Genomic DNA, 14,500 nt, shown 5'->3' on the forward strand with positions numbered 1-14,500 from the left:
CAAACATAGCCTAAGGTTTAGTAATCGTGCAAGGCCATATTGCGATTTCAATCTTAATTTAATCAATCGTTCGGCATTAATGGATATTATATCTCAGAAGTCAAAGTCTGCCGGTTTCAAAGCAGTTTGGATGGTTTCCATCATCATGTAGCTTATAGTTAAGTGCAGCTTTCACAAATGTCACGACTGTTCACAGCTTTTTTTCCGCATTAACATGAGAACGAGAGAGAATAAAAATTACATATTACAGGAGTGCAAACCCTTCTACATATTGTGGCTATTATTATTTCTGGATAGTGCAGAGTTTTCACAAAGTGTGTTACTAATTAATTATAAATAAACCAGTTTTTCATATCGGCATTTTCATGCTTATTATTACAGTGATTAGGCCAATGGTTTTAATTTGGTCAATAAATGGCCGATAAACACTGGCAGCTGATACATCGATGCATCACTAGTCTTTACTGTGTAGCATCACTCTAGATGTACTGCAGCTTGTTTTGTTATTTGTAAATTCACTGTCCACTGCACCTCACAGCATGGCGGCTTGTTTTAAAAGAACAACATCACAGGGAGAAGGATGAGATGAGACGGCACACACTCTTTGGGCGAGTGTTAAATGAGGACAGAGGAAGTCTGTGTTCTCCCTATGCACTTCACACGGCTGACGTGTGACTAGACACCCAGGCTTTCTGCTTTCTGCTGACTATAAGGCTACGTCCACACTAATACGTTTTAGTTTGAAAAAGCATTTATTTCACCATGTTACTAGAACTGATGTTTTCCTTAAACTTTGACACTGGGAAGCTAAACCAGAGTTTTCAAACAGAAACAGATTAGTGTGGATTATTGTATTGCTCCTGAAAATCCTGTCAAATGAAAACATATTGATGTTACATCATGGACGAAAGACTATGTTTAAGTTACAAAGATTGTTATTCTGTTAAAGGGAGATTTTGTTTAACATGTTTAAATGACATTGCATGAGTTAAAGGAATATTACCGGTTCAGAATAAATTAAGATCAATCGACATCATTTGTGGCATGATGTTGATTACCAAAAAAAAATCAAATAATAATAATAATAATTGTGACTCGTCCCTTCTTTTAAAAAAAAAAAGAGGCAAAAATCGAGGTTACAGTGAGACAATTACGATGGAAGTGAATGGGTCCAATTGTTGGAGGGTTTAAAGGCAGAAATGTGAAGCTTATAATTTTATTAAAGCATCATTAAATTTTCTGTTAAAACTTGTGTATTATTTGAGCTGTAAAATTGTTAAAATCGTCATTTTTGTGGAATTACAGTGTTTCTGGCCTTGCGTTGTCATGGCAACGAAGTTGTAAAATTGGATATAACTTTACACACTTATGTGGTAAGTGATTTTATCAAATTTAAATCATGTTAACACACACATTGTTTACGTCTTGTGGCTATACTTTATAAACAGTGAGTGTTTTAATGTTTACGGATTGGCGCCATTCATTTCCATTGTAAGTGCCTTTCTCTAACCCAGATTTGTGTTTTTTTTTTTTAGAAAAGGAGGGATGAGTCGAAATAATTTATTTATTTTTTGGTAATCAGCATTATGCCACAAATGCTACCGACTGAGCTTTACTTGTACTTAACCCAGAATATTCCTTTAAAACCTTGAATCAGTGCGCCTTAAGTGTTGAATGTAGTTTATGGTGTTAAAAATGTATCTAAACATAAATAAATGACCATTCCAACATGACTTTAAGGCAGCAATAATTATTTCATTTTAAGAGACCAATAAACATTCTCTCTTCCCTTTTTTACTATCTTTTTAGGCCATGGTTGCATTTTTTTATTTTTTATTTTAATTGAGAGATGATAGGACTCTTTATGTGCCTACTATTAGATGTTATTGTTTACATTTAGCAAACGAGACCATTTGAGGCAAGTAGGTATATCTGCAGGACAGAGACCTCCAAATGGGGGTGGAATATCCAAAAGAGAGCAGGGTTACTCCAAAAGGGGGTTGCATCAACTCCAAAAGGGTTAAGGTTAGGGAAAGGGTTGGGTTAGGTTAGAGGCTCCCTATATTTGGAGCTAACGCCCCTTTTTAGAGCTATGCCTGCAACTATACCCTTCTCTGCAGAGCTACCAAGAACCTAAAGACTGCAAAGATTGAGTGCATTTACATGCACAATCTTACACCAGTTGCTTAAGTCAACAACATGTAAGGTCAATTAAATGCCTTCAACAGTTTTCCTTCATCAGGATAAGGTCATAAAAGGTTCAAGCATAACATTAACCCTGATTTCACATTGCATGAAAACACCTTTACCTGTGTTCTCGCTGGCTTATCAACAATGCTTTCAAGTCTCACGTTTTCAGTCTGATTTTTGGTGGTTATCAGCATATAGACCTTATTCATGGTAGTGCCATCTTTGATTTTTAATGGGAATGACAACAAGGCTTTGAGGGATAGACTTTCCACAACTCATGTTGTCTGGAGTTTTTTTGTCTACTGAATGTTCTTGGAAAGATGTTTTTTCGATGTTTTGTCCTTGGAATGATCCAAAAACACTCTCAACTGCAGTGCAGCCCATTTTAGAGACTGTACTTCTATCCCTCACAGCCTTGTTGTCATTCCCATCGAAAATCAAAGATGGCGCTGCTGTGAATAAGGTCTACAGGAGTGCATGTAAGCACGCACAATATTTTTCAGTTAAAGCAGATTGAGTTTTTCTTGTCATGTGTAAATGACAGTACAAGACTAGTCAAAACAAAATCATAAGCATAAACCACACGTTTTATGGTTGCAGTTTGTTTATTCATCACATCAGATTCTTGCAAACTAAATTAGTTTGTAAACAAAAGCAGTCTTGACCTCCTTATTGCATTGGAGTTGACGAGACAGTAGGGTACAAGTTTGAGGAGCTACACAGCCCTTTCCAGGAATCATAACATAACCCCTGCTTTCAAAATACACCAGATGACGCATTTTGTGAATGTACAGTCATTTCCATGTCAGTTAATGCAGTATTTAAAAATGAAAAATGAATGCCCAGCAGTGACGATAATATAGTCAGTTCATTCATTGCAGTAATGCCCTTACAAATTCATCCCTAGCATCATTACTGTGGTAGTGACTGGTTACTCTGACAAACTTACATAAAAATGACAGTATAATTGATGGAATACAATACTCATGTGCATGTAACATAATAAATACTGAGACAGGAATGGTACAACTCAAGCTCAAATGGATGAATCTCACAATAACTGTCAAGAACATGTCCAGGTCATATTTCACCCAAAAATAAATAGAAATATATATATATATATATATATATATATATATACACACACACACATATACACACAGACAAAAAAAAAGCCTATTTTTAAGACAGTTTTCGTTTTTTTTTTTTTTTTTTTTTTTTTTTTGCATTGTGACAATATTTTCATGACAATTAAGCACATTACCCACCTAAATTCTCATTACTGTAATGCGAACATTATACTTTTTAACAAATAAATAATATGTGTTCACTATGCTTTTTGTAATTGTGATTACCAACACAATTATTTATTTATTTTAATTAAAATTAGGATGAATTAAAGACAGTACAACAAATAGTATCATGGTGTATAAATACTTAATAATTTAAGTCATTTTTTTTCTTCATATTACAGTAATGAGAATGACATTTTTGCATTATAGAAATGTTGCTGTCAAATATATGATCTGGCCGTTTCTTTGTGAGATTTATCCACTTATTCCAGACCTTCAGGCAGTTTGCTTATCAAATAGAGCCCACAAATTTTAACAGATTTATCAAAAGACTTTTGTTACCCTAAAAACACGTCATACCAGCTGCACTGATCAAATCCTGATTTTATAAAAGAAAGAATCATTCACTATGTAATACAGATCTGTTCATGTAACATTTCTTCATTTTTAACCAGATGATTAGTACCTTCATTTGCTTGATCAGTAAACAGACCCAATATTTGGGTTGGAACTGAATATGTACAGTACCTGTCCGTCCAACAGTTTGAGAACAAGAAACAGTGTTTCATCTGTAAATATTTCACAGTGTAACAATAATCGTTCGAGACCTTACAGGTATGCAATATGCAGCACTATGTGAGCACAACAATCAACAAAAACAAAGTAACAACCAAGCTGTGTTTAACATGTGTAACATATGAGAACAACAAATTATATTATTATATATATTATGATTGCAGGTAGTAAGTGAAACATCAGCTACATGTCACGCTTTAAATGCAGGGAGCGCTAGCAAGTGCTATAAACATTTAATCAAGACTCCAACGTTCTGCTTGATTTAGCAAAAGTCTGAGAATACATTCATACTGAGGGAACAAATCACTTGAAAATGTGAGCATCAAAAGTTGAGAGTTCTGTCATCACTCACCCTCATGTCGTTCCAAACCCATATGACTTTCCTTCTTTGGCTGGACACAAAAACAGATATGTTGACGAATGTTCATGCCACTGAGTCCATATTGTGCACTATATTCCAAGTCTTCTGAAACTATACAATAGCTTTGTATAGACTACTTTTGTGACATTTTAAGATGCTTTTTTGGAGCTCAACAGCGTCCGTTTCATTGTATGGAAAAGAGCAGCTTGGACATTCCGCCAAACATAATCTTTTGTGTTCCACAGAAGAAAGATATGCTAGTTTGTGAGTAAATTATGACAGAATTGTCATTTTTGGGTGAACTATTCCTTTAAGAAAGATTAGTGACAAATAGAGTACCTATAAATGAAATCGTGACTTCGGCACTAAAGAAAAAGCTGTTCACGAGTGCCCTTTACTCTTTAAAAAAAAAAAAGGGAAAGGAACTGTGCATTTGTACCGCTGTACCAGGTCACAAATTAAGAATAACTTTAAAATACATTTAAAAAAAATTACCTTTCGATACCAAAACAGAAAAATATGCCTTTCTCTGTAACAATAATGGTCTACTGATGTAAATCTAATTATTTGTTAGCAATATGCTAGCAACTATGTATTTTAAAATATCAAACAAAAGGTGTACCATAATAGGGTGAATCCCACAAATTGAAGTCTATGTCATATTTCACCCCAAGATCAAAAGGAGAAAATAAGAATTTATATTTTGCATAAAGAGAATGAAGCCTATTTTCATGACAATTAAGCACATTTCCCCTGTCATGCATGTCATTAAAATCAGTACAACTTGGGGCCTGGGTAACTCAGTTGTAAAATACACTGACTTCCACCCCTGGAGTTAGCTAGTTCGCTAGTTCGAATCCCAGGGTGTGCTAAGTGACTCCAGCCAGGTCTCCTAAGCAACCAAATTGGCCCGGTTGCTAGGGAGGGTATAGTCACATGGGGTAACCTCTTCGTGGTCGCTATAATGTGGTTCGTTCTCGTTGCGGCATGTGGTGAGTTGAGCGTGGATGTCGCGGTGGATGGCGTGAAGCCTCCACACGTGCTATGTCTCCGTGGCAATGTGCTCAACAAGCCACGTGATAAGATTCGCGGGTTGACGGTCTCAGACGCGGAGGCAACTGGGATTCATCCTCCACCACCCAGACTGAGGCGAATCACTACGCCACCACGAGGACTTAAAAGCACATTGGGAATTGGCCATTCCAAATTGGGAGAAAAATGAAAATAAATAAATAAATAAAATACTACCATGATGTAAAATACTATTTTGTTTCGCATTACAGTAATAAGAATCTCGGAGGAATTTCGTTTAATTATCAAGAAAATAATATCACAGTGTAAAAAATCTTCACGATCAAATTTAATTTTCTTTATGCAAACAATTTCTTATTTTATTTCTTGTGATTTTGGGGTGAAATTTGACCTGGACATTTGCTTGACAGATTCAGCCAAAGAATAACTTCACAAAACAAATGCATTTTTCGAACCATTTCAATTCCACAATAGAAGAAATTACCTTTCTCTCTAACAATAATTTTATACTAATAGCAGTGATTAACAATATGCCCTTTGGAGCCCCTTAGAGGAAAGGGAGGGAATTTAATTTCTGTAATTTCTGTTTTGCGTTCCCTCTTAATAGTTTGGGTTCCTTTGCAAAAGCTTTATCCATCCCTTATGAAAATGAACCATGGTTTTACTACTATAGTTCAACTGTGCCATTTGTAGTAAAACCATAACCACAAAAATAACCATGGTTTTAATTCAGTAACCATATTATAACCATGATATTTGTAGTAAAACAATAGTAATAATACAGGAAAACCAAAACTATGGTGATATCATCATTCAACAACAACAAAAACAAAACATGGTTACTATAGTAACAACATGGTTATTTTATGTGTACAAGTACCATGGCTTCATTGTTTCTACAAAAAAATAAAAAAATAAAAAAAATAAAAAAAAGCATGCCCTTTCAAAAATTAAAGGAATATTCCAGGTTCGATACAAGTTAAACTTAATCGAGAGCATTTGTGGCATAATGCTGATTACCACAAAAATTAATTTCAACTCATCCCCCCTTTTCTTTAAAAAAAAGCAGTGAGGCACTTACAATGGAAGTGAATGGGGCCAATCCGTAAACATTAAAATACTCACCGTTTCAAAAGTATAGCCACAAGATGTAAACAATATGTGCGTTAACATGATTTTAGTGTGATAAAATCACTTACTAACCTTTTCTGTGTAAAGTTATTGCCAGTTTTACAACTTCGTTGCCATGACGATGTAATGTCATCAAACCCTAAAATGACTGTAAAAATGACAATTTAAACAACTTCACGGCTAAAATAATACACAAGTTTTAACATAAAAATGAATGTAAGTGCTTTTATAAAATTGAAAGCTTCACATTTCTGCCCCACACTGGCCCCATTTACTTCTTTTGTAAGTGCCTCACTGTAACCTAAAAGGAGGGACGAGTCGAAATAATGTTTTGTGGTAATCGACATTATGCCACAAATGCTGCCGATTGAGCTGAACTTGTACTGAACCTGGAATATTCCTTTAATTTTGCAAACATTTTGTCTTTATAATATCACGCTTACTATTTTTCCTCACACAGCTTGAAAAGGTGTACCACCATAAAATAATGAAACAGCAAAATGCTCCCCTCAAAACAGCAGAATGTTGAAGAGAGGCTAAATCTGCACTGTGCGTGCTCTTGGAGATCTGAGCAGGTGGTGATCTCCAGGACATGAAGCAATCATAAAACAATATTATAAAAGCCCCATGTCACAAGCATGGAATGTGTTGTTTGTGCCAGACTGTGGAGAGATAAATATATATAAAATACCTTTACTGTTATATAGGACCATAATTCTGTTACACATGTAGCCAGGTCACCAAAGAGATGCATCTGACTACAATTGTGCCTGTACCACATAGAAAGCCCTCAAGCATACCAGCAAGATAGTCCATAGCTAGAAGCCTCAAGGCCAGGATCAATTTGGAGGCACCTCAGCAGCAAGAAGAACGAGCCACTTTACGGTTTCCATGTAGATCAATGGTGCTACTCAGCAGGTTGTGATCAATCGGGTCCTCCCCTGCTAGAACTTCCCGAACCGCAGCTTCAAAAGCAGAGCACACGTTGGTGTCGTCCTTCGCGCTGGTCTCAAAGTACGGACAGCAACCGTTCTCCTCGCACCAAGCCCTGGCTTCGTCCTGGCCAACTTCGCGTTCTTCCTTGTCCACCTTGTTTCCGAGCACCACAAAGGGGAAGCGCTCCGGGTCTCGTACATCTGAGTAATACATGAACTCTTTCTTCCAGCAGCCCAGGTTTTGGAAGCTCTGCAGATCGTCCACTGCGAACGTGAGCAGGCAGCAGTCTGCGCCACGGTAGAAGGGTGTACGCAGGCTCTTGAAGCGTTCCTGGCCCGCCGTGTCCCAGATCTGGAGGGTGACGAGTCGACCGTCGATTTCGAGGTCACGGTTGAGGAATTCCACGCCGATGGTGTGGAACGACTGCGAGTCGAAGCGGTCGGTCACGTAGCGATTCATGATGGAGCTTTTCCCCACGCCGCCGTCTCCCAGGAGAATGACCTTCAGTAAGAGGCTCTTCCCACTCATAACGGCCTCCGTGCTATCACACGTGCTCAGTGTAACCTGACAAAACACACACGGATACAAGTATGCATACTATTTAAATAAGTGAACACAAAATAAAGAATACAACAATGACACATATACAGATAAACAAACAACTGCAGGTAATATGATATAGTTGATGATCTATGAATGAATACCAGTGTCATAACCTCTCAAAACAGTGTAAAGTTGATAGTGGTTGTTTATCTGGTTTGGGTCAGGTACTTCAGTGTGTGACCCTGAGACTTTGGCTAGGACAACACCCTCTCAAAGAGTGCATGGATTGGTTAAACACAGAACTGTCATCTGATTTCCTCTTTAATTTTACATGTAAGCAAATGTGCTTGTCAGTTACAGCTTGTTATTCGCCCAATAAATGTAGATTATCACTACAACATTCCACTGTCAATATTATTAAACGCAACTAGTGGTACTGCTATCTACCATCTGAAACAGTGGTTCTCAACTGGTTTTGCTTCAGGACCTAGAAATTACATTGGACATCAAGTGTCGATACAATCCAATAAAAAATGTAACCTGTATTACATGAATCCTTGGTCGTATTTTGTTTTATTTTGCCTTTATTTTGGCACATGCAGAGTGTTGTCTCTTCCTCGTCAGTGCTGTTTATAATGTCAAGACTTTCAATCTGTTTGAGATGTTTGACTTCCTCTATAGCGCTTTAAACTAGAAAATTATCACTAGAATTCAAATGGGTTCCATCATTGTGGTCTGCGCGGCAATATCAAGGGAAGACTGGTTGTCACCCAAGCGCTGCAGAAATACAATAGGTTAGAACAGAGCAGATCATTGGCACGAGTGGTTCTGAGATGGCTCACGCGAGCTTTAATCGAATAGCCTTTTTTAAGATGAGGAGCATACTGTATATAGCGCGTATAAAGCGCCGAACGCGAGATGAATATCATTAACATTATCATTTGCCTCTGCGACCCGAAATTTTGCTTAGACTGCAGAACAATATACATAGAGATAGAACCCTGGCATTATAATTTCCCTGCCACGACCCATTTTTGAGTTGTGACCCACCAGTTGAAAAACACTGATCTAAAACACACAAAATCTTTTTTTCTTTTTTTTTATTTTTCACCCAATTTGGAATGCCCAATTCCCAGTGCGCTTTTAAGTCCTCATGGTGGCGTAGTGATTCGACTCAATCCGGGTGGCGGAGGATTAATCCCAGCTGCCTCTGCGTCCGAGACCACCAACCCATGCATCTTATCACATAGCTTGTTGAGCGCGTTGCCATGGAGACATGGCGCGTGTGGAGGCTTCACGCTATTCTCCGCGGCGTCCACGCACAACTCGCCCCACCGAGAACGAACCACATTATAGCGACCATGAGGAGGTTACCCCATGTGACTCTACCCTCCCTAGCAACCGGGCCAATTTGGTTGCTTAGGAGACCTAGCTGGAGTCACTCAGCACACGCTGGGATTCAAACTAGCGAGCTAGCAAACTCCAGGGGTGGTAGTCAGCGTCTTTTACCACTGAGCTACCCTGGCCCCCTTTTATTATTATTATTTATTTATTTATTTTTACAAAGTTAAAATTTGTGTGAAAGTTTGAGTAAATATAATGTTAAATAAAGTTAATTCATTTTTTATATATATATATACATATATATGTAATTTAATCTATATGTACACTGGCGGCCAAAAGTTTGGAATAATGTACAGATTTTGCTTCATTTAATGAACTAAATAGCTTTCAACTGTGTTTGATATAATGGCAAGTGATTTTCTAGAACCAAATTAGCAATTTAGCATGATTACTCAAGGATAAGGTGTTGGAGTGATGGCTGCTGGAATGATTTGATCAAAAATGACTTCTATCAAATAGTGATGGTGCTGTTTTTTACATCAGTAATGTCCTGACAATTGTATATAATGTCATTTAATATTATATTAATTACATATTTTAATTATATACAATTATATGAATTATATATACTATTATATCGGCATATCGGCCACCCTGCTGTCTGGTTATCGTTTGACCTCTAAACACAAGCCTTATAAATAAATTACAATGGCAACCATAGTTTTCAACAAAACCATACACTATGCATTACAGTAAAACCATAATAAATACATATGTAAAATCATAATACATTAATATGGAATATCCATCGAATAGTTCAATAAGCCTTTAAAATATTTCTGTCATTTTAATTTCCTTCTTTTTTCATGACAGTGGTGACTAATTACATGTAACCACAGTAAGTCTAGTATTTGACTGTATTACTGTACAGATTGAAAAACTGTCTGTATTAGAACAGTAGGGAAATACTGAACAGACGAGCCTCTTATCTGGCATATTCAAGTTAAAAAGTGGTCCTTTTAAAAGATGCAAAGCTTTATACTGTAACATTCAATAAGATGTAGTAAATATGCATCGGAACAGTTTTACTGTTATTTTCAGTCAATATTACAGTGAACAGGAAACAGATGATTGCTCTACGCGCATGCGCACACGTGCATGACAGCTGTGTTTTTAGCATACTAGAGCTCAAGCTAACGTTTGTCTTTATTATTCTGCGTATGCTAGTACTCATAAATATCTCATACTATTGGGAATAAAACTTTTTATATTTGTATTTGGCATTGTAATTCATTAAAACATTCTAAGTCTGCGTTAGCTCTATCTAGCTCCAAGACTAGCATAGGTTTTATTAAATAAACTACAGCACTTTTATAGATGTATACTACTAGATACAGTCGAAATAAGATGCTGTTAAAGGCTTTAAAGTCACTTTGGTCTGAAATGAGCTCAATCGTGTAAAAATACTCTGAATTACCTCATACTCATACCGCGCGCTGTGCTGCTGATGCTGCTGCTGAGATTACAAGCGCTGCGTGCCTGCGTGCGCGTGCGTGTGAGTGAGGAAGAGGAATACACATCTATTTGGATTTATTTTATATGGTTTATCTTTTATTTTCATGCATATTTTTGTTTTATTCAAGGTTCAAAAATGACCCGAACATACATATGTTATATTTCACTTTTTTTTCCTCTCTCTCTCTTTTAAAAACAAATATGTAATAGCAATTATATTACTAAAGTAAAAATACTAAAGTTGTGCATTTTTGGGAGGTATTTTATGGTATTTAGATCTTATTTAGCTCTAAATTATTAAATTACACCATTCATTTTCATATAAAACAAGTACATTTTAAATAAAAACTTCAATAAAAATAAAAAAACTTCATTTCAGTAAACTGAAAGTGTCAAAACATCACAATTTCTCATGCATTGAGGGTGTCTGGTGACATCTGCTGGAATAAAAAAAATTATAATAATTACATGAAATAACAACTGTAGACAACTAGTGTTCCATGCATTGGCTGATCTCTATAAACTCATGTTCTAACAAATTTAATTTCTAGGCATTATCACAAGTTATGCATTGGATATGCACTGGCGGCCAAAAATTGGAATAATGTCCAGATTTTGCTCTTATGGAAAGAAATTGGTACTTTTATTCACTAAAGTGGCATTCAACTGATCAGAATATATAGTCAGGTCATTAATAATGTGAATAATTACTATTACAATTAAAAACAATTTTTTGTTCAAGTTCAAGCGTTCAAGTGGTTTTTATTGTCGTTCAACCATATACAGTTAGTACAGTACACAGCGAAACAAGACAACTTTCCTCCAGGACCATGGTGCTACACAAAACAACATAGGACAAACACAGAACCTACACAGACTGAATAAGACCTACACATTCCTGCATAAAGTGCATGTGCAAACGTATGAAAAAAGTACTAAAAAGGAAACAGGACACTAGGCACAGTAAGAGACAGTGAGAGACAGTGCAGCGCCGACCAGTACACATTTCTAATCTGAGTAGTGCAGAAAGATGACACTTTCTAAAAATGCCGAATGTAAACATAACATACTATGAAATAGTGTTCTATGGACATAGCAGTTATTGAGGTAGCAGCCAGGTATAAAATGACATTGAATTAAGTGCAACTCTGGACATGTGCAAAAGTTGGATCGTGTACAGGTGTGTGTGTGTGTGTGTGTGTGTGTGTGTGTGTTTCAGTCCAGTGTCTGAGTATTGAGGAGTCTGATGGCTTGAGGGAAGAAGCTGTTACACAGTTTGGCCGTGAGGGCCTGAATGCTTCGGTACCTCTTGCCAGACAGCAGGAGGGTGAAGAGTTTGTGTGAGGGGTGTGTGGGGTCATCCACAATGCTGGTTGCTTTGCGGATGCAGCGTGTGGTGTAAATGTCTTTGATGGAGGGAAGAGAGACCCCGATGATCTTCTCAGCTGTCCTCACTATCCTCAGTAGGGCTTTGCGGTCCGAAACGGTGCAAGTCCCAAACCAGGCAGTGATGCAGCTGCTCAGGATGCACTCAATAGTCCCTCTATAGAATGTGGTGAGGATGGGGGGTGGGAGATGTGCTTTTCTCAGCCTTCGAAGACAGTAGAGATGCTGCTGTGCTTTCTTGGTAATGGAGCTGGTGTTGAGGGACCAGGTGAGGTTCTCCGCCAAGTAAACACCAAGGAATTTGGTGCTCTTGACGATCTCCACAGAGGAGCCGTCGATGTTCAGCGGAGAGTGGTCACTCTGTGCTCTCCTGAAGTCAACAACCATCTCTTTCGTTTTGTCCACATTCAGAGACAGGTTGTTGGCTCTGCACCAGTCCGTCAGCCGCTGCACTTCCTCTCTGTATGCTGACTCATCGTTCTTGCTGATGAGACCCACCACGGTCGTGTCATCGGCGAACTTGATGATGTGGTTCGAGCTGTGCATTGCTGCACAGTCATGAGTCAGCAAAGTGAACAGCAGTGGACTGAGCACACAGCCCTCGGGGGCCCCAGTGCTCAGTGTGGTGGCGGTGGAGATGCTTCTTGAGCATCTAACTTCTTAAACTACTTCAAAGAGTTCTCATAAAAAAATCCTCCATGTGCAGCAATGACAGCTTTGCAGATCTTTGGCATTCTAGCTGTCAGATTGTCCAGATACTCAGGTGACATTTCACCCCACACTTCCTGTAGCACATGCCATAGGTGTGTCTGTCTTGTCGGGCACTTCTCACGCACCTTACAGTCTAGCTGATTCCACAAAAGCTCAATGGGGTTAAGATCCATAACACTCTTTTCCAATTATCTGTTGTCCAATGTCTGTGTTTCTTTGTCCACTCTAACCTTTTCTTTTTGCTTTTCTGTTTTAAAAGTGGCTTTTTCTTTGCAATTCTTCCCATAAGGCCTGCACTCCTGAGTCTTCTCTTTACTGTTGTACATGAAACTGGTGTTGAGCGGGTAGAATTTAATGAAGCTGTCAGCTGAGGACATGTGAGGCGTCTATTTCTCAAACTAGAGACTTTGATGTACTTATCCTCTTGTGCTGTTTTTTACATCAGTAATGTCCTGACTATACTTTGTGATCAGCTGAATGCCACTTTGGTGAATTAAAGTACCAATTTCCTTCCAAAACAGCAAAATCTGTACATTATTCCAAACTTTTGGCTAGCAGTGTATATTTAGACATTATTAAAAATATATATATTTGTAAAATTGTAGCATTTTTTCTAAACCATTTGTGTTGAAGTGTCAGATTTTGCAATGATGTTCCAATATGCTGTCAAACAATAAAGAAAAGATAGAGTTATTATTTTGTTACCTGTCATTTATTTCAAACATCAAACATCAAAATTCTAGCATAAACTTTGTCACGCAGGGGTCAGACTCAGACTTGTGTGGTATGTTTGGTATATATAGACAGGTTTGTGTACACTTGTGAGGGTCAAATGTCCTCATCAGTAAAAAAAACAAAACAAAAAGCTCTTAAATTGGTTAGATTAAGTTAATCTTCAAATCTAGTGATGTGCACATGTTAGTGTGATGGTTAGCTTTAGGTTTAGGGGTAGAGTTTGGAAATAGAAAATATTGTTAGCCTGATATTTACATTTATGCATTTGGCAGATGCTCTTATCCAAAGCAACTTACAGTGCGCTTATTACAGGGACAATACCCCCAGAGCAATCTGGAGTTAAGTGTCTTGCTCAAGGACACAATGGTGGTGACTGTGGGGATCAAACCAGCAACCTTCTGATTACCAGTTATGTGCTTTAGCCGACTACGCCACCACCACTCATATGATCATCACTGATATGAAATCAATGGAAGTCAATGAGAGATCAATAATATAGTCAAACAAAACCAGCATGTGTGTGTTTTCTGCATTGTGTATGTTTAATAGTCTCACCCCTTCATTTATATGTGGTTGTGTTCTGCATTATGTCTGATTTATTGATTTAAAAAAAAAAAATTTTTTTTAAATCTCTGTATTTTAGTATTTCACATTAATTTCCTATGGCGGGTCAAAAATGACCGGAAACATCATAAGTGTTGTTTATTTTACGTCCCCTTAGACTTATCAAATCAAGTCCAGATTTGTG

At 37.5% G+C, this 14,500-nt stretch overlaps 1 protein-coding gene across 2 annotated transcripts; it reads right to left on the minus strand.

Annotated features, from left to right (window-relative positions):
* Positions 1-2,784: 2,784 nt before the first annotated feature.
* On the minus strand, positions 2,785-10,949 carry LOC127413211 (ras-related protein Rab-9B-like). 2 transcript variants are annotated; one of them, XR_007892548.1, is made up of 3 exons: positions 10,883-10,949; positions 7,383-8,082; positions 2,785-7,244 (listed from the first exon to the last, which is right to left on the minus strand). XR_007892548.1 is itself a non-coding variant. In XM_051650148.1 (2 exons), exon 2 carries the CDS (start codon positions 8,044-8,046, stop codon positions 7,438-7,440), a length of 609 nt encoding a protein of 202 aa, XP_051506108.1. In that variant the 5' UTR covers positions 8,047-8,082; positions 10,883-10,949; the 3' UTR covers positions 2,785-7,437. The 2 variants fall into 2 exon arrangements, 1 of the variants encoding a protein (XP_051506108.1); XM_051650148.1 differs by having other exon boundaries at positions 2,785-8,082.
* Between the last annotated feature and the right edge of the window lie 3,551 nt (positions 10,950-14,500).

This window comes from Myxocyprinus asiaticus, chromosome 22 (genome assembly GCF_019703515.2).
Source record: "Myxocyprinus asiaticus isolate MX2 ecotype Aquarium Trade chromosome 22, UBuf_Myxa_2, whole genome shotgun sequence".
In the NCBI taxonomy this organism is placed as follows: domain Eukaryota; kingdom Metazoa; phylum Chordata; class Actinopteri; order Cypriniformes; family Catostomidae; genus Myxocyprinus; species Myxocyprinus asiaticus.